The 26330-nt window shown below is 33.3% G+C and overlaps 3 protein-coding genes and 1 non-coding gene across 9 annotated transcripts; 2 read left to right on the top strand and 2 right to left on the bottom strand.

Annotated features, from left to right (window-relative positions):
• Positions 1 to 2829: 2829 nt before the first annotated feature.
• Positions 2830 to 16859, bottom strand: Sin1 (SAPK-interacting protein 1). Of its 2 annotated transcripts, none has more exons than XM_074138202.1 (10): positions 16723 to 16859; positions 15726 to 15866; positions 15494 to 15622; positions 13459 to 13616; positions 11831 to 12000; positions 9846 to 10016; positions 6010 to 6056; positions 5773 to 5901; positions 4860 to 5034; positions 2830 to 4084 (listed from the first exon to the last, which is right to left on the bottom strand). In XM_074138202.1, the coding sequence occupies exons 2-10, from the start codon at positions 15862 to 15864 to the stop codon at positions 3868 to 3870; spliced, it is 1335 nt and encodes a 444-aa protein (XP_073994303.1). In that variant the 5' UTR covers positions 15865 to 15866; positions 16723 to 16859; the 3' UTR covers positions 2830 to 3867. The 2 variants fall into 2 exon arrangements, with proteins under 2 accessions (XP_073994303.1, XP_073994295.1); XM_074138194.1 differs by lacking the exon at positions 16723 to 16859 and adding an exon at positions 16036 to 16290.
• On the top strand, positions 16331 to 23805 carry LOC141459305 (TRMT1-like protein). Of its 4 annotated transcripts, XM_074138223.1 has the most exons (7): positions 16332 to 16688; positions 16759 to 17028; positions 17098 to 17310; positions 18549 to 18742; positions 18977 to 19163; positions 21711 to 21873; positions 22331 to 23805. In XM_074138223.1, the coding sequence occupies exons 1-7, from the start codon at positions 16549 to 16551 to the stop codon at positions 22370 to 22372; spliced, it is 1209 nt and encodes a 402-aa protein (XP_073994324.1). In that variant the 5' UTR covers positions 16332 to 16548; the 3' UTR covers positions 22373 to 23805. The 4 variants fall into 4 exon arrangements, with proteins under 4 accessions (XP_073994332.1, XP_073994341.1, XP_073994324.1 ...); XM_074138231.1 differs by lacking the exon at positions 22331 to 23805 and having other exon boundaries at positions 16331 to 16688; positions 16821 to 17028; positions 21711 to 22102; XM_074138215.1 differs by lacking the exon at positions 22331 to 23805 and having other exon boundaries at positions 16334 to 16688; positions 21711 to 22102.
• Positions 22099 to 26307, bottom strand: Nubpl (NUBP iron-sulfur cluster assembly factor, mitochondrial). Of its 2 annotated transcripts, none has more exons than XM_074138256.1 (8): positions 26116 to 26307; positions 25901 to 26054; positions 24798 to 24920; positions 24669 to 24708; positions 24391 to 24575; positions 24109 to 24297; positions 23805 to 23902; positions 22099 to 22240 (listed from the first exon to the last, which is right to left on the bottom strand). In XM_074138256.1, exons 1-8 carry the CDS (start codon positions 26176 to 26178, stop codon positions 22169 to 22171), a joined length of 924 nt encoding a protein of 307 aa, XP_073994357.1. In that variant the 5' UTR covers positions 26179 to 26307; the 3' UTR covers positions 22099 to 22168. The 2 variants fall into 2 exon arrangements, with proteins under 2 accessions (XP_073994357.1, XP_073994366.1); XM_074138265.1 differs by having other exon boundaries at positions 25901 to 26046; positions 26116 to 26256.
• Positions 22770 to 22841, top strand: TRNAH-GUG (transfer RNA histidin (anticodon GUG)). The gene has a single exon. It is a non-coding gene; the product is annotated as a tRNA-His (tRNA).
• Positions 26308 to 26330: the final 23 nt, after the last annotated feature.

Below are 26330 nucleotides of genomic sequence, written 5' to 3'. Positions count from 1 at the left end.
AATGATTTAGGCTTTTTATGTGAATAAAAATGCACAACACACTGTTCATTAATAAATGTAATTTAATTTAAATTAAACTGCCAGCAATTTTATTATCTCATAAACTAGGACCGAAGAGAAATTCTAAATCATTCTGTTTTATAAAACGCACAACTAAAATGATCTCTCTTTCAAATCTACAAACCAAACCTCTTTAAATCAATTTTTTAGTGTGATACAATTAATAACTTTTCATTATGTAAGGGTCAGTGGACTAAAGGTGTTGCACCCTACGGTGTGAGAACCGCTGAGTTGACACCGTGTATAAAACTGGGCTACTGGCTGGCCACGACCTCAGTTGTTTTTCGGAGGAAAGAAGACCCAGGCTGCTGAAGGGGTTCGTCGGCTGGCTGGTCCTGATGGCTGGTGAGTTATTGTAGCCCAGTAGTAACTTTAAATGCGGTGTTTTTTGAGCCCCAGAATGGCCGACTCAGCGGTTGCAAGGACGGAAGTGGTGGCTTGTATCTGTATGATTGTAAATGTAACTTATTGATGTGCTGAGGTGCTTATTTGTAATTCATATGTTAGAGTCAACTTGGATATATAATTGTATGATAATATTTAACTGGGTCTGTTTAGGTAATAAGTTCGGGAAGAATTATTGGGAATAATTTAATTTGGTTATTTGTTGATAATTTGTTTTGTCCTTTTGAATTAAATAAATATAGCCGAAAACTGTAATTATATTGAGTTGTGATTGGAGTGATCACTTCCTGTTTCCTCAGCGTGCGGGTTGGCCCCCCTTACAATTGATGTCAGGTGTGGGATGTTGCAACAACACACCACGAACCCTAGTTAGCAGTAGTACGGTGGACGAGTCTTACCCCTATTAATCCGGAGACCGGTGGGAATTTGAGGTTCGAGGAAATTTTCTTTCTTGTCAGTTAGCCGTTGTCTCTTCAATAAATACATCAAATAATAAAATTGTTAGCAGAATAATCGGTCAGTCGGACAATGTGGGGCACACATGGTGCCACATGGAGCGATCATGAGTAGGTCAGTAATCGGACGCACTTTCCTTACATTCCATTGATTTTGCTATGTTAACGTTACTATTATTACCCAACTATTATTATTATTGATGATCCAGCGGTGTGTGTTATTTAAAGAGGCTGTTCTAACTTTATCTCGCTCGTTTTCCTGATTAAATTCCTCCTTCCATATTCTGGATTCAGTTGTGACGTATTATTATTTATGAAACTTATATGTCACAGAGTGACGTTTCCAAGGAAGTGAAAGGGAAAATATAGAAGGCTGCATTGATGAGTGTGGCGAGAGGGTGAGTGGTACCGCTCGTGAATTTGGGTAGATTCGTTCGTTGAACTAGGTGGAAGCACAGCCAAAGTCAGAACGATTAGTCCAGGTAAGGTACCTTGAGGGAATCGAACAAGAGGTTATTATTGAGCCGGTGGACGTGAAGCAAAAAGGGGTACGAGTGGCGCGCGTTTTAGGGGGCCGCAGCTACGTATATCGTGTCCCACACGGAGCTGGACGCCCCGGGTAGCAGCTTCGCGGCGTTTAAATTCGCCCTGATAGAGAGGTTTAAGGATGTGCTAGGCAAGGCCGAGACGAGACTAAATGAAGATAAAGTACGTATTACACGCAGTCATTGAGTCGACATAGGGGAGGAGTTTAGCTCGGAGCTTTTACCCTCAATAGAGTTACGCGAAATTTGACACGGGCAAAGAATTCTCCGCCTACTGGGTTGTAGCTGGCCACAGGACACCATCCCATTGCCAAGAGCTCCTTCAGTCGAACCACCAGTGAAGCGTAGCATCAGTTGCGGTATAAGCAGTACCAGTAGCCGCGGTAGCAGGAACAGTAAAAGCAGTAGCAGAAGAAGTGGAGCAGCGGGAGCAGCAGTTAAGTGGCAGTAGCTGCAGCAGCAGCAGCAGAACCATTGGCAGTAGCAGCTGTCGCAGTAGCAGTTACAGCAGAAGTTGTAGCAGCAGAGCACCAGTAGCAGAATAAATGGCAGCAGTAGCTGCAGCAGGCGCGTAGAAGAGGCTGCTACGGTGGCAGTAGCAGCCGATCAGGAGCAGTAGCTTTAACAGCAGAAGCAGTCTCAGTAACATAGCCGTTTTTTTGTCTATCAGTTCTGATTTAATTATACTAATTTTGAAAATAGTAATTACAGTAGCTGCAGCAGCTATAGGAGTAGCAGCTAAGCGTAGCAACAGTAGCAGTAGCCGCGATAGCAGTAGCTTCAAGAACCGTTGCAGCAGTTGCAGTAGCAGTAGAACCAGTTGCAATAGCTGCAGTAGTAGAAGCCGTGGCAGCGAAGTGTAACAGTAGTTGCAGTAGCAGTATCAACCAAAATTTACAGAAGGAGGAAGCTCGAAGTCAGAGCATTATGATGTATAAAGTGTATCCCACTTTAATCATTCGATTGAGTCCTTAAATATTCCCTTAAATTTGAAAAATAACTCGTCGAGAATATCAAGATTTTAAGGAAAGGATTTCACAACCTACTTGTTCTTTTAATAGTTCTGTGCAAGTCAGAAATTGAATTTGCTAGCGATAAAAATAAATAAAGGACAAAAAGAAAATATGTATAAGGAGGGAAGTATTAGCTCAGAGATTAGGGAATTGGATACCCACCTGGAGATCCCGGTCCAGAGCCCTTAGATTTTCTCTTCCTAGAAGCTTTAAACAGCTCTCTGTGTTGGCTGTAAAGAGAGGACAATGTCCGGAGGAGGGCAGTACCCAGAAAAACAAACAGAAAAAGCTACTGGCGCTAATGACCTCAGATGTTGATGTTGATGCGCCTTAAATTAATAGAAAGAAAAATTACGTATAAGGTGATATATTTAATTAATACTGTACAGTACAACGCAGGGAGTTAAGCTTTTAACATTAACAATACTGATATGGATTTTAGAACAAGTCTTATGTTAAAACTGAAAATATACAGCAAAAAAAAGTGTACATGTATATACAATTAAGTCAGTTTTAAGAGCCACATGTCCATTCATGAACATTCTTGTCAATGTACAATTTAAATATGTAATAGACAAATCAAATATTCACAAATTTCTACAATTTTGAAAATATAAAATCATATCTTGAGTTTCAAAAAGGAGGAATAACCTTAATAATAGTTTTTGCATCTACCGAATATTATTTAATAACAAGGAGAGCCATGACTTTAAAACAATGATAAATTTGAGAGAAGTGGGAGAAAAAACTTTTTTATTACTGCATTCTAAGGAAACCCTCGATGAGTAGATTAATTTCTTAAAAATAAACTGAAGTTCTCAAAATTGGCAAGCAAAAATGCATCTTCCAAAACCATCGAAGTAGTGCTTAAATACAATTAATGATTTAAGGATTCTCTCTTTTAAAAGATATTAAGAAGATTTATCTTAATAGGAAATCGCGACATTTCAGGGCATCTAGACATAAACGCGTTTTATGGAAGATAATACATTAAAGCGACATAATCGGACAAGAGTACATGCATTTTTATTGAAACATTCTCTTTTCAAAAAATTAAATAAAAAATTAATAATAAATAATTAAAATCATGAATGGACATGTCCACTAGCTTTAGAAGAATAGCTTACTTTTTTTAATGGTTTTAACGCACTTTGTTTTACATATCTCATTTTTTTAAATATTTGAAATTAATTAGGCACATATTATTCGTATATACATAAAAAATTATTACGCATCATTTTTACAACATATTACAATGTACATTAACAAAAAATAAAAAGGCGTATTAAAAAATATAGTTTTAACAGAAGTGTATGCTAAGAAATAAATACAAATATTTAAAAAAAAGTTTACCCTTAGAGGTCTCAAAAAATTAATTATTCTAGTTAGTCATCTAGGACCTAAATTAAAATTTTTTCTTCTAAGAGATTTTCGCTCTTTATGTTCTGCATATTCTTTCCGTCTTGCACTCTGCCTTACATCAAGAATATTATTAACTTTTTTTACTATTTCAGTTGCTACAGACGTCTTAGCTTCAAAATCTCTTGTTTTAAATTTACCACTTTCTTCGTTACTCCTTCCTTCACGTTTTTGATAATAAACTAGCCTAAACATAAATAATGTATGATATTTATAAGTGAATAATAACAAAAAAAAAATAAATTGAAATGTAATATTGGTTAATATCCTTTTATAGATTAATACAAAAGAATATTAGAGTAAGGTTACGTTCACAAAATTTCTACTCTAATTTACTGATCGCATCACACACATATTTTAAACGCTAAGGTTCACAATTTAAAATTTGTGGTTAATAGTTTTAGAGGGGAAATTAGTGGTTGCCTAGAAAGCACAAGGTATTGGTTTCAAATCCAGGCGTGCTACCCTTAGATTTTTTTTGGGGGAACATTCCCGGGAACATTTTCAGCAACAGCTTGGAGATGGCCACTGTTATCTGTATCTGTAGTGAGAGAACACTGTCCGAAGGCCAACGGCTATAGAGAATGACCGCCTTAAATTAAAACAAAAAAAAGTTAATTTTGCACGTCATTGCTGCTGCTTTTTGATTTTATTCTAAAATCTTCATCCATTCTGCCTTTCGTTATTAAGTTGGAGATTGTAGATTGATTCCCTATTGTTGGGAAATTGCTAGGGTTTATAAGAAAAGCCAACTGACTCGTGTCGTCTGTGCTCATAGGCGTAGAAACTTTGAAGAGTAACATGTGTGATGAACACGAACTTGATCAACCAAACTCCTACCAGTATGAAAATCCTTAACCTAAGAAGGTTAAAGAAGAAATGAATGCTATTTTCCAGATGAAACTCTATTTGGCACAGAGTTTGTTCTGTCACCCATTTGTTAATATTCCCAATGAACTTACCTAAATGAGGAACGACTATTTGATTTGTGTTCTGTAAGATCACATGCTACTACGTCATCCATTGAATGTAGTTCAGCTTTTTGTCTACTGCCCCATAATCTTCCACTCATAATGCGCCCACTTGAAGCATGAGGTTGCATCACGGGATACATCTCTAATTTGTCGTAGGAGATTTCTGTGAATTCAAAATAAAAAATTTATAAAGAACTTTCATTAATGAATAAATATGTGAAAGGTTTGACGAACTTTTAACGTTTTTTTTTTGTTTATCTTAAAATGCTTATTGTTTATTATTTGTGAAATAAACAAACCGACGTAAGGATGGAGTGATAAAATACATATTTTACCCTTATACTATAAACATTGTAATGTAATAATCAGCAAATACCACAATGTGATGAATCATAATATTATACCCGAAGACAATGGCACAAGGCGCCACGGTAGCCGAGCGGTTAAGAGGCAAGACCTGCAAAGCTAATATATATTGTGGTACTGGGTTCGATTCCCGCTCTTAGGCCTTGGATATTATTTAAAGGTTAATAAAAGAAATTTACAGAAAATAATGTTTTCTAGTCGCCTCCGTCCACGACACCTAATTGGTAGTTGGACGAAAGCCGGCCTGAAAAAATAGGCAATTCCTTTTACTTTTTACACCTTTACCGTGAATGACAACTTATGAGCGGTAACCAACCAATGTTTGAAAAGGTCAGTTAGAAATTGAGAAATGTAGCGAGAAATTTACATTTTATTTCCTATATTTTTTCTATCCTCTAAAAGTGTACATTGCGTTAGTCAGAAACGCGCACTTTGAAAATACTTTACTTTTCACTTTTTAAATACAAAAATGATATAAATTTTTCGCTGTTAATCCGAACAAAACTAATTTATAAATTAATATAAGTTTGTTTACCTAAGTATACTTCGGTTCTTGCTCGTACTTTATTCACAATATGTACATTAAAAGACTGATAAAGTGGTGCTTCTAAAGCTGTCATATGTCCCTTCAATTTTTGCAGATCATCTTCAAATTGTAACTGCGCTGAAATATTTAAATTGTATACTTAATATCAAAATATAAAATTTCACCAAATGCATTTAAAAAATAATAAATATTTATTATTCTCAGATAGATATTTATTTTGCATACCTCTAGTTGTACTTGTAAATTCCAAAGGCGCACCAATACCTTCCAAACTACAATTTAAAAATAAAAAAAGTTTTAACACAAATATGAAAACTGATTTGTAAAAAAAAAAAAGTGTATTTTTATTGTGTTTAAAGGCTCGAAATAATTAAAAGTATTAAAAAATTAAATTTTTATTATGAGTAATAACTGGTCCCACAACTTATATTCACATTCTTAGTAAATAGTCTGCAGAGTACAGTATTACCAAATCTATTCATTAATAAGGTAAACACCACTTCCAGAACTTGTAACTTCATTCAAGGAAATTGTTTTTTAGGGTATTCTCAGGACACTGCAGCAACCATTAAACTTCACTGTAAAGTGCCTTTTCGGAACAGCTAATTGTTCGCTCTACCTATATAATTCTATGAACCTTTAGAATGTTGTAGGAAAATATGAAGAAAATAAGTTAAATAGAAGTAAAACTTAACTGAACAATTTTAGATTTTTGGGATATTGTTAGAAAAATTCTGTATCGATTTCTCTTTGTACTTCAACACCATTTGCTACTTAATATATCTACTATTTTCATTGTTACATTTTTATAAAACAAAGGAATTTAAGTAGTTTCTCAATTTTGAATAATTAGCATCACTTTCACTTACATTTAACCAGTTTGCCCTACCCATTAGGATTAATTAGTATCACATTTCACTTTCATTTAATCATCTTGCTATCATGGTTATGATATCATGAAGATCAGTTAGGATAAATTATTTTTTAGTTTCAACCATTTTTGTACTTCATTGCAAGTAAAAAAAAAAAAAAGTAATAACTTATTTTTTCAGGTGCAGCTTGATGTCCAAACATCGAATTAGGGGTCTGTTCGAATTACTACAAATAAATAGCAGATATATGCGAAAAGTCGTATCAAAATATATTTTAGCGCTCATTGACACTACAATTCATCTTACATTTAATTAACTTGATATATCATCGATAGTAAATAAGGATGCCTTTTCCCTCACATTTTGTATTTATTTTTAGGACTAGTCTAGGACTAGGATTAGTTAATCAAAGTTAAATACCAAATAGGTTAAAAGATGTCAATAAGAGAGAAGAATGGGTATAACGTGCTGAAATGAGAAACCAAATCGTCGATTGTGTAATAGTACTGTGAAATAGAAATAGAACTCGCTATGTTTCGACAATTTTGTATTATACAAGAGACATTACACATAATATGATACAAAGCCGGTATAAGAAAAGTTTCTTTTGTGAGATAAAAGCAGTCCTATTCTACTCATATTGAGGTGGTTGGTTAAGTGTAAGTGCCCTAATACTCATAATTAGGTAAACTATCAGGATTTAATTTTTTTCTTCTTCTTTTCCCTATAATAATTTTTATTTAAAATACAATGAGATCAGTAAGTTATTGCTTTACGAGGTTAAATATATTTAGGGCCAAATAAATAACACTGATAAAATTAATTATCACAGCACTAAAAATTTTCTGTCAGTTAAGTTGTTTTATCACGCGCTACATTAGTACATTCAATACTGGAGATAAAATTAATGTTTGGACGGTAGAAGTTTTGTTTAAGACAATACAAAAGATTCTCGAAAAAATTAGCGTACGTCATATGGTATAATATCACCCAATTTATTTCCGTATGTAGTAAATTATAAGAATGGCGAGAAGCTACTTACGCCCAGCCCAAATTACTCCCCACATTTTCTTGACTATGTTAGTGTGATGGAGAAACATAAAGGAAAAGATATTTTAACCCCCATATTTGCCTAAAAGTCTTTGAGTTAATGATCCCACTGGTAAAACTTGGCACTAGCACATCCGCAATTTATTCGCTACATAATATATTCACAAAAGTTTTACTGAAATAAAAAAAAATAAAAGTAAAGTAATGCCTTTTTTTTTTTGGCAGGCTTTACGTCCAACTACCAGTTAGGTGTCGTGCTTTGAAGCGACTAGTAACGTACTTAATTACAAATTTCTCACATAATTCATTAAATAAAATCCAAAACCTAGATCGTGAATCGAAGTCAGTGTCGTAATACATACTAGCTTTGCATCTAACTTCTCGGCTATCGTGGTGCCAATTTTTATGAAATTATTCAATAAGTTATCTCAAATGGATAAGTAATATTGGCAATTGATAACAGTTGAATACAAAAATTTATTTATTTGGCTATAAGACTCAGAAAAATCAAACAAACGAAGACAATTTTACTTTCTTGAACCATAACCCAGAGCTGCAGTCACCTTTAATGGCTATACTAGCGGGTTTTATTGAACTTTCCGTATTCTTATACCACTGCAGGTCTCACTCATTTATTCATAAACTCCCAAATCTAAGAGAAAAAGATACGAAATTTAAATTTTTCCATACTTTACAATGAAGTAAATTTTGAAACTACAAGGGAAACTGTAAGGAAAGGGATTAATTATATGGTTAGCAAATCGGATTCCCATGCGGAGATCCCAGGTTCGAATCCAGCTGCTGGCCCTTAGATTTACCCTTCCTAGGAGTTTCTTAAAGCTCACTATCCGGTAATGGTTAGTGTTACAGAGATCAGTTAGTATCCTATTTTTTAGTTTTAACCATCTTTGTACTTCATTGCAAGTAAGTTTGTAACGAGAGGACACTTTCCGGAGTTTGGCCGAGCACTAAAAAAGCTCCGGGGCTAATACTTTAGATGGTGAAGCCTTAAATTTTTTTTTTGCGATTATTTATGCTACAATCAGCGCGTTAGCGCTATAAGTAACAGTGATAACCGAGTAACAAGTGATAAGTAACGAGTGGAGAAGTTACCCAGTGGTAACACTCCCAAATATTAGAAGGTTAGTCACTCTCTTCACTGGAGAGGAGATCACGAGGCCACTGTCTTTTAAGGCGTCTTGTCGGGTTGTCAGGAAGAGTTCTAGAAGAAAGATTTTTAGCTAGAGGATTTATATGAGATTGCAGGTTGAAATGGAGTGAAGAATCAGCTGGGTGCTAAAATAGTGAATATATGCGAATATTTTTGCTCCTCGTTAATTACTTAAAGTAATTTGATTGCTTTTTAGCGCAAATTTTGTGTTCTAAAACATTTATTAGCCTTAAATTTAAAATTTAAAATAAAAATGTATTTGTTTTTTTTGGACTTGATTTCTGATTGATCGTGTAGGTGGAAAGGATGATGCAAAGATTTTTTTATTTAATTTAATGTTTCCCCCACCTTCTGGGACGTTTTAAGTCATAGGTTAGTACATTGGTTCTCGTCTTCTGAAAGCTCGGAATTAAAATAAATCTATTTATTTTTAGTACATTACCATTTTTGTTTAGTAGACGTTTAGTCATAAATCGATTCATCCTGAATTCAAAAATATTAAGGAATAATGACTTATTATCCCTATTGTGGGTTCCCTTATTTGAGAATCATTATTGAAAATCTTAAATTTCGGTTAAACTTTTGTTTATTTCACTTTTTGGCAACAGCTCTATGGACATAGCCATGTAATAAACCAAAGTAGTTTCTACTTGTTATATGCCACTAGTGAAATATCTTTTATGTTTTTATTTGATACTGTTTTATGAACTGAAGAATGATTTCAATTGATTTCTTATTCGGGTTCATCAAATTACTATTATAGTTGAAACGATTAGTTAATTGCTGGTAAAACTTATTCTTCTCTGAAATTTAACCGAAATTTCTGAGCTTCATATCTAGGGCAAACCATAAAATATGCTCTAAGCTTTCTGCTGAGGCAATTAAGAGTTCCCTCTAGGTTAATTTTGGTATTTGTTAAAGTAATTGCAACTGTAACATTAAAAAGAGATGGAAAATATTTTACTCACTGTATAGGATAGGATTCTTCCTGATGATGCTGACTTTTTTCTCGTTCAACAAGCGCAAGGTAAGTAAAACCAAACTTGCCTACTGTTTCTGAAGAATTTAAACATGGAAAATCCCAATCAACATCACCATCATCTTCAGCTATAAAAAGTCCGTAGTGATTAACATTATCCCTGAAACATGAAGGCATACAAATCTTGTGTGAAACACTCATGGTTTCTCTTCCTGCATTAATTTCAAAATTAACATTTTCTTAAATTTATAAAATGGTGAGGTACCAGCCATAACTCATCAATTTTAAACCAAACTCTTAAATCTTTAAAAATATCCAAAAATATTTTTACAGCAAAATTTTTTAAATAAAAACAATAGGTTGAAAATTTGTTAAGTATTCCAGACATAGGTAAAGCGGACTGGGCTTAAACCCAGGAATTTTCTAAAAAAATCGAACTTCATTAGGCATAAATCCTCTTTTAATGGCAAGCTGATATGCCTATGCATTTGATACTATTTTTCAGAAAGTTCTTGTTCTTATTGACATATTTTCTTGTCGTAACTAGACATAGGTTTAAGCGCATTTCCAACAACCAAAAATAATATATAAGAGATACATCAAAAAAAGAACTAACGGATATCAAAAAGAATACTTTATTAATTACAAAATCATTGATGAACGATTTCAAGACAAGATTATGAAGATTGATATTTTACAATTGGGGAAGAGTTGGTCATTCCCAATCAAGAGTCTGTACAGATTCTGATTGGGTACTGTGCCGGTCACAAGCATCAGTCATAACAATATCTTGTAAAAAAATATGAATTAGGTTCCCACAAGGATTCACCAACGTTCTTCAATTATGTAATTAATGTTCTTATCAAGCTCTCTGGAGTACTTCTCATATAAGGGCTTAGAATCTTCATTAAGCATTATGAATATATAGGTACTTTCTTCTATAATTAGAATTACGACTGAACTTAAACTTATCCAGTTTTAGTATCCTGGATGCTTTTATTATTTTGGTCCCGCAACTTGAATGTTGTGCTGAATAATTATACTTACAACGCCCTCATACCTTAGCATTATTCCGACTAGGATCGTATACTCATGTAAGGTCGATCTTAAACACAACTTCCCACTTCCCAAGCAGTGCGTTATGATGACCCGATATTTCGACCCCAAAGTTACAAATTATAAAAAGCCTACCGGCTTCTGTAGAAGAGAGACCACAGACCATCAACATCTTGCCACTGGGAAGTTAGAAGAAGATAAGTGAGCCGGGAATGGCCACGCTTCTTTAAGATGAATCATGATATTTTCTAGATATTTCATAGAGATTATGAAACTAAAAATTGACTATGCTACTGAACAACAATTTGCCAAAAATAGAGTAACCGCTTCACTATAAATACTCTTCTACATCTGAAATATGTGCTGTTAGCCGAGACAAGTGAAATATGAAACACCTACGAGTGATTCTTGACTCCATAAACAAATCGTAAAAGTCATGTTGGGCAATGGCAATACAATCTATGAAAATTTCCAGATTAACAACTCATGCGCCACGATATCCGAGCGGTTAGAGGCCAGGCCCTCAAAGCTAATATGTATTGTGGTACTGGATCCATTTCCGGTATAGACCTCGGATTTTATATACTGGTTATTAAAAGAAATTAATTTGTAAAGAATGTTTGCTAGCAGCTTCCGTCCAAGATACCTAATTGGGAAGTTGGACTTAAAGCCTGTCTGAAAAAATTGGCATTACTTTTTAACTAATCATGCCCAGTTACTTATTAATCACTTAATAAGTCACTTGGACTGAAGTGAACTTAATGATCACTTCTTTTTTTCATTCTTTTCAGTAAGCCACATACAAAGGCATGTCAAAACAGCTGTCTATTAATGAATTAGCTCTTAGAAATAAGTCCAAAAAACAAAAAATATATTAAGAAATATAAATAAACTTAAGCAAATAAAAAAGAATTTTACTTCATAGTAATTTCTGTATGCTCAATCGAACATTTCCAACACACTAAACCAGTGAGATCCAATACTTTGGCCCAATTTACTATTGCCACTTCCATAGGATACTTTCGGCTGTCACCACTTAACATTGTTATGAATATAAGATATTTTTTAATTGGAACACCAACATGAGCCTGTAAACAGTAGATATTACAATAGTTTAAATGGTCTTTCAGCCTGAATGTTTATAAGATAACCTTTTCAGCATAGAGATAGTGAAAGTTAACTTAAACATCATTTAAATGTAAATACGGGATATATATAGTATAAAATATGATTAACACTAAACATACGACATTTATGCATAACTATTCCTACCATGACCGGTCAAATGACCGGACTTTAAAATCACTTAAATTTCTTATTTGAGAATGAAGATAATAATTATTTAACTACGAAAAAGCATACTTTCTTTTGATTAAAAATATATCTCGTAGATTTTACTGTTTTATGCATCATTTTTTATAATTATAGGCTTCTCAATTGCAAATTTCCAGCATACTTACTTTTTACATTTTAGACAGCATTTTTTAGTCTTATTGCCTTTGCAGTGTCTTATTTGGCTATTTTCCGACCATTTGTTCGTGTACTAATATTTGTCATGCTTTTGCAATGGTAACACAAATTTTGCCTTGAAATTTCACTTCCGGTAGTTTTTTATACAAAATCCATGGATTTATCCCGGGCCTAAGTCTAGGATATTGAAAACTATTAGTTGAGACCATCTCCGAGATTTTCCACGGTTATATTTCTTCCACGAGCTGTATACATTTCTGCTAATTTCAGAGCGACAAACTCCCCAAGCGGAACTATAGGTTCTCTGCTTTCACATTTTCCCAAAAATGGAAAGCCTTTTATTGCATGGAACGCTAGCCAAGATTTGATACCAAATTTGTCCTGTTTGGCAAGTACTGAGTAAATCTGCATCTTGACTTTGTTGGGAACAAATGTCCTTGGAAGAGAAATATGCTCTTGGTTAGAACAGTTTTGACTGTTCTCTACGAATTTGTTCCAAAATTTAGAAATCAAAGCAAATTTATCGGTTTGTAAACGATTATTTCTTTGATCCACTCGAATAAACCTCAAAACTTCTGTCTATACATTTCTGCTCACAGTGTTTGAGAAGAATGCTCGTCCCTATTTTTGTTCCAGTGAAAAGGGCAATATCGTACATTTTTCGCCTCATATGCACCACATGCAAACAATAATCCGATAAATGCATTATCAAATTGAGTTTTTGAGAGAATTCTGTTACAAAAATAAATAAATAAATAAAATAAAATATTAAATAATTAAATAATAAGTAAATAAAATGAAAATATTCAGCCGGTCAAATGACCGGTCGCGGTAGTTAAGACGGACTACAATTTTTTTTCAAAAATCAAATATTAGGAAAAGAAGTGAATATTAAAAAAAAATTGTATACATATTTTAGGAAAAGTCGTGAAGTTTAATGGCGGTATGATGACGCTGTAATTACAAAATTTAAATCAAATTTAAAAAACAGTCAATTGACCGGTCGTGGTAGGTTTAGTGTTAAAAGAAAGAAACCATAAGTCTCTAAAAAATCGCAAAAAAAAAACGGTACTTACATTCCCATCATATTTAGCATATCCTTTAAACGGATTCTCTGGCATGTTAGGACATTTTGCAAGCATCTCAGTTAATAATGATATTCTTGGAACTAATTTCGACTGTTCTCTAATTTTAGTAATATCTTTTTCAGGAAATAACCGTGCTCTATCTTCATCTAGTTTCCAAAAAAAAAATTAATTAATAAAATTAAAATTAAAACAAAATAATTTAAAAATAAAATAAAATTTTCGTGCAAAAATAATCTTATTACTCAAAGTCATACCGGGAGAAGTAACGAGGGGATCTTGCTTTAGGCGGAACATTTTTTACCGAGAGTCCTCTCTTTGCATTTGAGGTAACCAACATATTACAATATTACAACTTTACAAAAGCACCTTCCTACAGCTAGACTGCAAGTGGAAGTCTTAATTTTTGTTTATTACCATAATGGACATTTTTTTATTTAAAGCTAAATTAACCCATGAGGGCCCTAAGTTAACTTTTTGTGACAGTTGTTCTTTTGTGGTTGTATAAGAAGTTCAAAGGTGATTGTTAAATCAATATAAGTAATCCATACAAAACATATTTTTGCTTTGTCTTTCCCTCGCAAGTTACTGATTTGGCAGATTTTCGAGTTTGAATGTTTGAGTTTTGAGGTCCTCTGAGACCAAAGAAGTGGTTTAGGTCAGAATAACATCAAAACTGGAAATCACGAAGTTCAAATTTGAAATATAAATTAGGTGCTATCAAGTGCCGCGACAATGACGTCTGGACAAAATCTATAACCGGAAGGACCTCTTCAATAAGATTTTCTAGAAACATACCTAACGATTTTCTTTAAATCTGGAGTAACTACTTATAACAACTCTAGTATGAATTTTGAAACACTTTATTTTGAACACAAAATTATACATTACATACATCAAACGAACAAAAAAAAAAAATGAGAGATTAATTGCTTATGGGTAGATCTATAACTTTTATATGAAATATTTTCACACTAAAATGCTTATAAGGCACTTTTCGGGGCGGAAGTGGGTTCAGTTTCTTCCTAATTCAATTAAGTCGAATGAGCGGCTTAATTGTCTGCATAATATTATTAGATTTGCATAGGTAAATAAACTACCATATCTGATGAAAATCTATTGAGCTGCAAGTCCACTTTACGAAACATATTTTATAATATTACCAATATTTTTTACGAAGTTCTTAGTAACTTATATTATGTAAATAAAGGTAAAAGAAAGTCGAAACTACTAGATAGCTATCCATTTTATTACGACTTGGGCGCTAACTTATTTTCCTATTGGAAGAATTAAAAGAGTCCTCTCTTTGCATTTGAGGTAACCAACATATTACAATATTACAACTTTCTTAAATTAAAAAGCGGGAGTAGCGAGGTTTGGAGTGCTTTTATAACAAAATGGGGATGGATGGTAACATATAATAAGGGTCATAATTCTTGACATATCACCAAAGTTGGACAATTATGAGAAGATAACAATTAAAGACAAGAATTCAAGGAGCTAAAATTTATTATATAAACTCAAGCAGTACCACTACCAACACCACACCCAAGACACTCTATTTTAAGATATTTCCTGCCGAACAAACGTTCTCACACCACATTTAGCTGATGGGTACTACAATCTTTAAAATTCGAATGAACTTTGTCATGAATTGAATTCGCAAAACTTTACTGAGATATCTTGCTGTTTACTAACAAATTCTGAAACTGGGTTTCCGAAACCGTTCGATAAACAACACCTAGAAAAAATAAACGTTAATCGGAAGAAATATTAATTTTTCCAGTAATGAGGACCAACCTAACTAGACACTAGTAGATAAGCTACATTCATCTCTCTTGCCAAAAACTTAATTTTTGAGAAAGATTTTATTTAAGCTGTTCATCGAATTCAAAGGTTTCTGACTACATGCTATCCGAAACGCTCCGCGAATTTCTCAGGAACTAATTAATTATTATCTTTGTCCATTGTTTCAGCGAGTTTAATGTTTATTTAAGGTGAAAGTAAAAAAAATGTTTTCGGTTACCTGTTAAAGGAACTGGATTATCTACCCACTTAATATGCATCGTATTTGCTGATTTCTTTTTTTCCTCTTCTAGCTTTTCTAATCTTTGAGCAGTATTAGATCGGTGACGCCTTAAACCAAACTGTAGATCTACGAACATTTTGAATATAAAACAATATCAACAACAATAGCATTACTAAAGTAAACCCTACTATATTTAAGGTACAAAAATTTCTTTCAAAGCAATTCTTACCAGAATTCAAGTCAAATGACTGAGCAAGAGCATCAATATCATCGTCGTCCTCATCTTGCTCAATACCTGGATAGCAATCATATTTATCTACAGGAATTTGCCTGGCAATATTATCACAAACCATAACTACGTCACACATTCCTACAAAAAGGAAATTATTATTTTTATAAAGTTAAAAAGATAAATAGTGTAAACATGGATTATTTACACAGTAAGAGTACATGAACCATCTTTTGTTTTAGTTGAAACTTATTTTTAAAAAGAGCTTTCTTTTCTGAACAGTTAAGTAGTATTGTAATCTTTACATTACCAGAATCGTCTGAAGTAATAAATGAATTCCTTATATGTGACAGCAACCAATGTTTGTTGTCATATAAAGCCATTGCTGGCAATAGCTTATAATCTCATCCTATTCGGAACAGTTTTTTCAAAATACTCCATTTCTCTCTGTATCACTTATACATTGATTTTTAAAGTTATTAATAAAAAGAAATTTCATTTGTGCGTTTGGAGACATTAGTCACAAAGAATAAAATGAATGGCACCTAACCTTCCTAGGTAAACAAAGGATCTTGTACTTTTAAGGCGGGTAACCTACCGTCTCTATCGGCATTCAACCAATTCTCTAGTACCGAATACCAGAACCGAATTAGCCGGTAATGCTTTCATGATGGTGGTAAGGTAAATTTGAGTGGGTAATATACATATGTAGGTTTAGGGCGGTTACAGCAATAAATGGGTTTTAGTAATGAAGGAACACATGATTAAATTAATGTAACTGCAGAAGACCACACTCTAATTAGGACATCTTAAAGGCTTTATAATGGAAGTGACAAACAAAATTGATTTCAAAGATAGGCTTAGGACTTTTCAGGAAAATTCTATAAAAATACGTGGTGACAATAAAACATCCTGCCCAAGAAAAACGCCTTACTACTTTAATGAGGACTACAAATTTAACAGGTTTTCTTTTATTTAAATTTTAGTCATCACTTACATTGTATAATTTATAACATTATCTTTGCTCGTTTAGGTTATTCGTTTCCAGTGTACTTGCTGCTTATGTAAAAAGTGGATTATCTGTTTCGTCTCCAGTTAAATGTGCAGATGTTTTGGGGGCATGCGGCGCATCAGGAATCACGTGGAAAAAACATTTGGGTGACAGTGTAAATGTTATTATTAATGATAAAATCGAGATGGCCTGCGATCTAATAAAGGATAACATTCAAAGGAATCATTTGCAAATCACCGTATCCAGCAAAGATCCTTGTATATTTCTTCATGAAAGAGGCTATAATTTTGTGTAAGAATTTTAAGGACCCTGATTTATTATTTATTTTGCCTATTCCTAGAAATAGTCTAATTTTTGTAGATACTTGGATTGTTCAAATGAAGCTTCGCTGTATTTTGATTCCGCATTCAGAAATATAGCTAGAAATGGAATTATAGTTGTAACCACAAAGGATGATTCTTCTTTACATGGCGGAAACCCAGAGGTAGCTCTTAGAAAATATAGTGGCCGAATTGTGAGATGTTTTTATGCTCCTGAAATGGCCATTCGACTCGTCATTGCTGCAATGGCTAGGTATGTTTGTATGTTTTTAAGCAGTATAGGCGTAAAAGCGTTTAAGCAGTATAGACACTTCTTTGAGGGTTTGTCTCAAGTTTATGTTACCATTTACTTCTATGTTAAGTTGGCTTTTAACATGCCAATGTGCAGAAAACAGCCCTAACCTGAGATACATAAGTACTCTGGATCACAACTGTCAACGAGTAAGCTTCAATGCATGTCAGGGTGTTACAGGCACTTCTTGTCTAACTGCATGTACTTATAGCCTTTTTCTTAAATTAAAAAGGAAGAAAACTCTTAGAGTACTGGCAATTTCCAAGTTTGAACCGATTTTGTCAATAAGTTGTAATATCCGTGGAGTGCCAATGTGTTTGAATTTATAATGTTTGTACTATTGGATTAAAATAAATTGCTTAGTGCGGCACTCTCAATTTGTACATACCTTTTACTAGAAAACAGCAGAATTATTTCTTTTATCTCTTCAACCGCACTCCTTTTTTAAGTGGGTAGACTGTAATTGGTTGGTACCTTTTTGCAGGCTTCGATGCATAATTTGAATGTTTTATTTTAGCCAAGTCCTTATTTGATAGTATAGTTTTATTATGTAATTTTGATTGGATAGAATCACATATAGCAGTCTTAGAGAATAATTAATGATTTTTGGGAATATTGAGGAGCGGTCAATCAATAAATTCAAACAAAAATTTCGTTTCTTTATACCTACGTTTCGGTAAATATATTACCTTCTTAGGATATTGTAAAATTTGTGGAGTTTAATGTTAAGCAACATCATCATAAATGTTGAATAATTAATATTTCGATATTGCCTCTCGGCTAGGTGTTGAGTGGTTACGATTGCGGACTAGTGATTGTTAATGGTAGATCACTGTTTGGAAACCCGCATGAAACTTGTTTTGTAGAAAAATTTTAATAGTAGCTTTCCGCCCAACTCCTAATTTGGTAGTTAGCGGTTAAAATTATGTGATTTTTGACTTTAAAAAAAAATATATTTGTATACTATATTATGAGGTTCTTCACAGAGTTAGTAAGCTGTTATTTAATATGATATAAGCTTGACTTGCAGAAAACAATTTCCCATTTTCAAACATGAAGTACCCTGTTTGTCAGAACTTTGTATTATTTGTTTTCAGTAACCATGTCAGTGATATTCATGTTTCAAAATTTGTATGTTGTGAAAATGCATGTTTTATTCGTAAAAGAAAATTTTCTGATTTTTTTTTTTTTAAATCTAGATCCGCCATTTCACACAACAAATCGATAGAGGTCCTTTGTTCTACGGTTTTCAAGAATACTTTTACAGTAGCTGTTTTGTGTACGAAGAGTCCTCAAGTATCTAGCAAATGTACAGAAAACTTAAGACTGCTGAAACATTGCATGGTTTGCGAAGAAAGATTATTTTATCCAGCATCTGATGGCTTTCCAGTAGGTCAGTGAAATGATTTTAGTGAATTTGTCTATACATTTTCATTAAGTATTGCGATTGTATCATATTTTTAAAAACGAATTTCTCAACTCAAACGGAAGTGCTACTTTATTGAATAGATTTTCTAGTTATATAAGATTTTCTCAAAATTGCTCCTGCGATTTTCTTCAAACTTAGTATAATTTACAGTCATATTTAGTCTGCAACTAAGTTTACTAATAGCAAAGTAATTTTTAGATCCAAAGAACATTCAGTTGGATTGTGAATGTTCAAAAAATGCTCCTGGGAAAACTGCGCAGGAACTTGGACCTCTTTGGGCAGGGCCGATATTCAATGCAGATTTCATACAAGAAATGCTGGCAAATAAATTTGGAAGTGATAACGTTTTAAAAAGTACTTTGTCAATAATTCTTGAAGAAGCAAGGTTAATTATAATTTTCATAACTCCAGCATTTTTTTTTTTTAGACATATTTTTAATTATGATAAAATTTATAGTACATCGTCGATTTCTTCTGAATAGTTGTATTCATTTAGTTGAGACAACGTTTTTGTCGAGCATAGAATTATTAGGTGCTGCTTAATTATCGGGCATCCATTGTTGCATCTTCCGGTCGATTATATTGTAGCTTTTTAACTCCTCCATCCTTAGCCGTTCTCTCTAGTGGTCCTAAGTTATGGATTCACTTTTATCTACAAGGACACCTCCGCTGATATCCAACACCATATATACCCCTAGACATAAGCATCGAGAGACAGACTTAGCCCACACTACGCGAATTTTAACCCGTTTTCCTTTGCTAGTAAACAGTCAGTTGTGTAATTCTTTCAATAAAGTTGAAAAAAAAAAAATTATCGGCATCTGCAAATTTATAACTGACGCCCTGGATCAGGAACAGCAAAGTTTCTTGCTAGCGATCATTTAGCTCAAACAAGAAGACCAATCTCTACGTTGTTTTGCACTTAATTGCTTGCGACCAATCATCCCACAGAAAAGAAGGCACAACGTCGCGAACTTCTGCCAATATCGAAGCAATTCTCGCACTAGCACGACCGACTCTTCAGACGACGAACTATAGACATTCAGTCGGCTGAGGGAGAACTGTCCCCAAGGAAAACACAGGCGACAATTCATTGGAAACGTAGTAACTTAACTACACCTATGTCTTCTCGACTTCTTACGCATGACATCCTCCGGTGAATTCCAGAGTACAACGCAATAGTTATGAACTTCATCACTTTGTAATAATACTTGTGAGGAACTCTTTGACACATACTGTAAATCCAATGTGACTTTAAAAGTACTCTCTGGTTGCTTTTAAAAACCGCATTAATAAAAATGAAAGAACCAGCTAAGATAGTAGTCTATATCAACTGTCAGACTATAGCAGACGTTATATTACGGTCCCTTAGAAAAAGTTTCGTAGATAATAGATAGGTCCCAAATTAGTTTTCAGAAATAAACTGCATGAAATCAAAAAGTAGGCTACACGCAATAGAATTCTTAGTTTAGACGAAAAATGAACCATAGTATTAACTATGTGCATAGTGTAACTATATATTAACTATGCAACTAAGTGTATTAGACGAACTTTCGGGCATAATACTCACTGATTTAACTGGACAACTTGGCGTTCACGTAGAAAGGGTATTCTTCTACGGTGACTACTCGACACAAGGTGCACATTTACGGTCCCTACAATGCCACACTTTAGATGACACACGAACTAAAATCATCAGTGATTGTGCGGTATTATTCTTAACCAACTAAAAGTGACAAACACACCAGCTAATAACACAGCTACACAAATAAATCATTCTAATGTATACTACAAACAGGTAAGTCTTTTAACAGACACCTCAATTCACCAAAAACAACTTCCCAGCCCCAACCTTCCAGAAGTATCAACGCAAATAAAATTTACACAAATCACCTTTCATAAGCCAAATTACATCAACCCCCGTACGCCCCATTTTCCATCCAATAAGCCAAATCAATTAAACTTCCATAATAAACCTTTTAATCCTCTTTCCCAAAATACCGTCTTCATGAGAACCATTAAACTGAGACAGTGAAATGAAGGAAATAAAAGAACAAGAAAAAAAAATTAATCGACTCAGTAGCAAAATTAACCGAGACTTAGATCTACAAAGCAACTCACCAGACCCGTAGAATTTGAATTAAAAAACCTGTCTAAAATCACTACCTTATTCTTTGGACAAAAATATACAAAAAAAAAAAAAAGTTAATAAATACAAGCTCCCAAAAGAATTGCATAACTCCAACAGCTATTCCCCCATAACACTAAAATACACAAAGAATTTCCAGTAAAAAGACCGGTTGGTGAAGAAAAAAAGTCCGGAATATATACTTTTAATCTTAGACAAGACATTCCTCGACTCGCAACTAACTAAATTTTCCAATTTTCCTCCAGGTACGACTATTTACTGGGTTACGAAACGCTTAACTTAACGCTAACGTTGCTTTTAAGAATAGTTTACTAAGATATGAAAAAAGTAATTAAAAATTGTCATTTAACATAAATGAAAAATTAGAATTTAAAAATGGATTAAATATAATCGAAGTAAAAAATAAAAATTGCGAAGATTGTGTCGTATCTGGAATGCACCTAAGGATGCCATGTGCATTCTTGTTCCGGGACGCCATTTGTAATCAGCGATCGGTTAAGTTCTTAAAAAATAAAAAAATAAACTTCATTTGGAAAAGTTACACAAGTACAAAATTATGGCTAGATATGCTAATTAAGGAAGGTACCAAAAGCCTGTACCCTTTCTACTCTATTAGGGTACTTCCAAATATGATTCCTATATAGCCAATAACAGTCAACCCTGAGTAAGATAAAATGCATAACATAAATTATAAATGCAGAAATTTTTTGTCTCCTGAAGGATTGTGTATGAAAATGAACGATACATGCCAGTAACCAATGCTAAACCTTTGATTTTATTTAGGTGCGTTTCTAAAGAAGATGATGCAATTGGTGGTAAAAGACTAAAAATTATTCTCGAACCTTGCCCTCCATTTTACTATAATCTTCACAAACATCATCCAAAAATTCCTCAGCAATTGAAATTGAACAGAGTAATAGATGAATTAAGAAACAAGGGATTCAGGGCAAGTAAAACTCATTTTGATAAATTGGCAGTGCGAACAAATGCACCTCTAATGTATTTATTTTATATTATGAAAAAAGGCGAAGAATCATGATTAATTTAAATTAACCCTTTGTAAATAAATTGAATTATCAATTGTATACATAAAGACGACATTACACTATTATAAATAAAACCAAACAACAATTTTGTAAATAAAATTTATAAATATAACTAAATTATTACCAGTATATATTTGTACATTTAGACATTATTTTTAATATTTTTAGTCACATAATTAAAAAGAAATAGTTTATTTACAGAGATGATGAACTTCTAGTTGAAAAATACTCCACAATCTTTGTCGCAACTTCAGTATATTTTTTCCCCTGTGAAGCAAGAGTCCATTATTTCATGTAATTCATTTAATAATCAAATATTTGTACTTGAGTAATATAAAGTATTTTATTATTTTACAGAAACGACGAACAAACCATAAGCAAGACAGTCTAACATTATAATTATTACTATCTTCGGGAATATTGACAAGCAGTCAATAAAATTTATGTAGACAAATTTCTTTTTTTATACCGACGTTTCGGCTGTATTTATTGCCTTCTTCAGGATAATATAAATTTGTAGAGGTGTATGTTCAACTACAACATCTTAACTGTTTGTGAAACAATACATATCAAATTAGCAATGAAAATTTGCCAATATAAACGTCATTTAAATTTAACGCTAATAATAATGTTTATTTAATTTAAAATTAATTATTATTTCTATACTTAATCTAAATCCCTTTATAAAATAATAACATCATGTTAAAGTAGAGCAAAAGAAAATATCACCGCTGGACAGGTGTAAAGCAGATAGTAACAGCAGCACAGTTAGATACTTTCACTATCAGTTCGATTTGCCGTGATCGTCTAGTGGTTAGGACATTGCGTTGTGGCCGCAATAACCCAGGTTCGAATCCTGGTCACGGCAGCGTTAATTTTTTTTTATTATTATTTAAGTAAAAACTGAACTGCATTGTTTTTAGTATTTTTAATGTTTTTTTTTAAATTTCCGAAGTTGGATAAGATGAATTTAATGGGAGTTGATTTAATTAAAATACCACCTCCAAGGGAATGGATTAGCTGCGAAGATCACGGGTTTGAATCCAGCTGCTATCCTTTAGTTTTCTCTTCCTAGGAGCTTTTAACAGCTCACTATTGTCTATAACGAGAGAACACTGTTTGGAGGCCGGCTGAGCACTGAAGGAAGCTCGGGCGCCAATAACCACCACCAATTAAGATTACTAAGTGCTACGAAAGAATGATCGTGTCAAATTTAAGATAAAGAATTTTCGCCGGAAATTTGTTTTGGAGAAAATCATTTAAAGCAAAGGAAATGTTTGTTTTTATTAATGAAACGTATAACAATAAAGAAATAATACTTTTACAGGTTTCATTCACCCTCGTTACGACCTCCCACAGCCCCTAAGACATCCTTAGAATCAAGTATTTTTTCCAACGTGCAGTATTTTACGACAATCTAGACATTTGAAATTAGAATACTGAAACTTTCACGAAGTTATGATGAATATTAAACGTATATCCTAAGTGAAACAAACAATAGAAAAGCTTTGGTGTTGTTTTTTGTAAAAAAGTTTTAGAAACCCTAAGAAAATGTCCCCCAAAAAAATAGATTAGCTGAAAAATGTCAGTAAAATGAAAGTGACGGAAATTAAGGCAATACGAGTAAAGAAATTAACACGAACACAGAAGAAAGGGACCTACTTCGAGTCATACACAAGTGGTATGGCTAACACTGGGAGAAGAAGTACACCACGATAAAAATGCATCCAATCAATTAGAGTAAATCTGGAGTAAATTACTAACGAAAGAACTTCATGTAAGTAAGTAAGAGATCGGGTCAAATCAAAATTAAAAGGGTATTTGAACATACTTGCGCACTTCTTGGTTTGGAAATTACAACAGGTTTCCCAGAGTCCGAACAATTTGAAATATCAGAATCCAATGGTATGTCTGCCAGTAAAGGGGCACCTGAAAAAGTAGGGAAACAAAGATGAGTTATTATTGTTTCAGAAACTCTTAGTTGAGTGAAATATTTATTTGTGCAACAATATGTGCCTCTTATTTATTTTCTAAGTATGTTATTAGCACTCCAACGAATAAAAACAATTAATTATTGTTGATATAATTTTATTATTATAGCAAATAGTTTGAAAGATACAAATAAATGTACTTACCTAATTCAGTAGCCAGATTGCTAATATGGTTTCCAAAAACTGATATGTCATTACTACACTTCGGACAGTTTACGGTGTTCATGTTTGAGATAAGACCAATTATAGGTATATCTAATTTTTTAAGCATACTGGCCCCTCTCCGGGCGACCTGCACTGCAGATAACTGTGGAGTACTTACGATCACTACCCCTAAAGAATAAATTTCATTAAGAGGTAAACATTTTTTCATCACTGTTAAACCATTTTTTTATAAAATACAATTGGTAAAATAATTTAATGAACCTGAAATAGGTATATTCTGGATAAGAGAGAGAAGAGTATCACCAGTGCCTGGAGGTGTGTCAACAACCAAAAAATCTAATCTACCCCAATCAACATGGCGCAGAAGTTTATCGAGTGCACTCATCACCATTAAACCTCTCCAAATTACCGCCGATTTTTCAGATACTAGAAACCCCATAGACATGCTGGCCACAAAAATAACTTTATGGTAATAAAATGCTCACATATAAAATTTAAATTCATAACAAGCATGTTTTAAGTATATATTTCAAACTAACCACTTCACACCATAATTAATCAATGGAATCATTTTATTGTCTGAAAAGTAAATAAATGATACGAAAGAATATTTTTATTTTCTGAAATATAAACATCACTGTGATTTATTTAGTTTTTTAAATACCAACCTTTAGTTAATAGAGGAGTTTCGTTTAAATTCATCATCAAAGGGACGGATGGACCAAACACATCCGCATCCAGTAATCCAACATTTAAATGCTTTTCGTTTGCCAATGCAGCAGCAACATTCACTAGGGTCATTTCAGTACGATAATTACCATTTTCACCCTTTAATTAGTTTGGATTCATTATTAAATTTGAATCTGTTTCAAATAAAAGAAATAAAAATTCTCCATCTTCGAATTAAAGTCAAAATTTTGTAGCTGACTAGGTGAAACTCATTCGGTTACAAAAACTGAATATATCTTTGTTATTCGCGATAATGGTTGGGTATCTCTCAATTTTGAGTCCGCGGAATTCACATCAAATTTGTCGACTACTTTGGTTTTGCTTTTTTCCTATGTGATTAGTAAAACTTCCGGAGAATGTTTGACAAGTACACATGAGATCATTAACTTGTACATTATTTACTATGAATTACAATAGTGACGATTATTTTCTAATCGTTAATAGTAACACCCGATCTGTACAAACAATTGTAAAAGTTCTTAGAAAAACGCAATAGTAATCGACACCATACAGTTTTAAACTATACAACTCTTAGGTACCCAGGAAAGTTAAGGAGCCAGCCCAAATAAAGCAAAAGGAGAGCCCGCTTTTACTGTTGTAAGATCAGTTCTATTCCTTTGCGAAATTCAAAACAAATGGACTCTACGAGGACGGTTAAAGCTGACGGAAAGCTTCCAGTGAATGGAACTTCTACTTACACTGTCAGCATGGTTTGAGAAATAACACAGGGCTTGCTTTTTTTTAAATGAATCTCGCTTCAACCCAATCGAACTCCTAAGGATTTGAAGGATGCCAGAGAAAATTATGTACATGTGCCTGAAACTGCCTCACCTCATTTCATGCAAGGTTTTAAAGGCCTAATACCGGATGAAGATGTACTACATAAATTCGCTTTATCTTGAAAAGAGTGAAAATAGTATGCTTCTGCAGTAAAATGTACTTAATGAATCCAAAAAGAGGGTCCCATCTTACTTATCTGTTTTAACTGAAAGTTTGAAACGCTTATTTAAGTTTCATATCAATCGCAATTAAAAATATTTACCAGCAGTGGTTGATTTTCCTACTCCTCCTTTGCCAGACACAATTAACAACACATTTTTTACACCTGGTATTTCCTTTTTCTTCGGCAGTCCTTTCGACATGATTTCAGCTTGTTTTTCCTTTGGCATCTTCTTTGAAGATAAAAACCTGAAATTCTATTATATTAATAGGTAAAGTTTTGCTATTATATCAAAGAAATTTAAATACTGCACTAACAGAGACATAAGCATTTATTGATGGGACTGCAACTAATAAGCAATTTCTACAGAGGGACACCATTGTACAATCTCTCTCATCAGTGCTTTAAGAACAATATTAACAATAACAGCTTTATAACCTTTCCTTGCAGATATATTTTGATTGAAAGTTTAACTATCTTGAGCAAATAATCGATTTAGGTTTGTTCAATTGCAGCCTGTTAGGGAACCTTC

This window comes from Rhodnius prolixus, unplaced genomic scaffold (assembly GCF_049639745.1).
Source record: "Rhodnius prolixus isolate KJV_2025 unplaced genomic scaffold, Rpr scaffold_1, whole genome shotgun sequence".
Lineage (NCBI taxonomy): Eukaryota > Metazoa > Arthropoda > Insecta > Hemiptera > Reduviidae > Rhodnius > Rhodnius prolixus.
This window is presented reverse-complemented; position numbering and strand designations above follow the sequence as displayed.

Coding starts and splice junctions, on each gene's coding strand:
- Sin1 (XM_074138194.1), bottom strand. CDS start 16,108: ATGGCTTTATATGACAACAAACATTGGTTGCTGTCACATATAAGGAAT. Junction 15,867..16,035: donor TATTACTTCAGACGATTCTG/GTAATGTAAAGA, acceptor TCCTTTTTGTAG/GAATGTGTGACGTAGTTATG. Junction 4,085..4,859: donor AATAGTCGTTCCTCATTTAG/GTAAGTTCATTG, acceptor ATTTATGTTTAG/GCTAGTTTATTATCAAAAAC.
- LOC141459305 (XM_074138215.1), top strand. CDS start 16,549: ATGGAAGTGACAAACAAAATTGATTTCAAAGATAGGCTTAGGACTTTT. Junction 16,689..16,758: donor GAGGACTACAAATTTAACAG/GTTTTCTTTTAT, acceptor TTGCTCGTTTAG/GTTATTCGTTTCCAGTGTAC. Junction 17,029..17,097: donor GAAAGAGGCTATAATTTTGT/GTAAGAATTTTA, acceptor TAATTTTTGTAG/ATACTTGGATTGTTCAAATG.
- Nubpl (XM_074138256.1), bottom strand. CDS start 26,178: ATGGTGTCCCTCTGTAGAAATTGCTTATTAGTTGCAGTCCCATCAATA. Junction 24,298..24,390: donor CCAGAATATACCTATTTCAG/GTTCATTAAATT, acceptor TTTATTCTTTAG/GGGTAGTGATCGTAAGTACT. Junction 23,903..24,108: donor CAATCTGGCTACTGAATTAG/GTAAGTACATTT, acceptor CTACTTTTTCAG/GTGCCCCTTTACTGGCAGAC.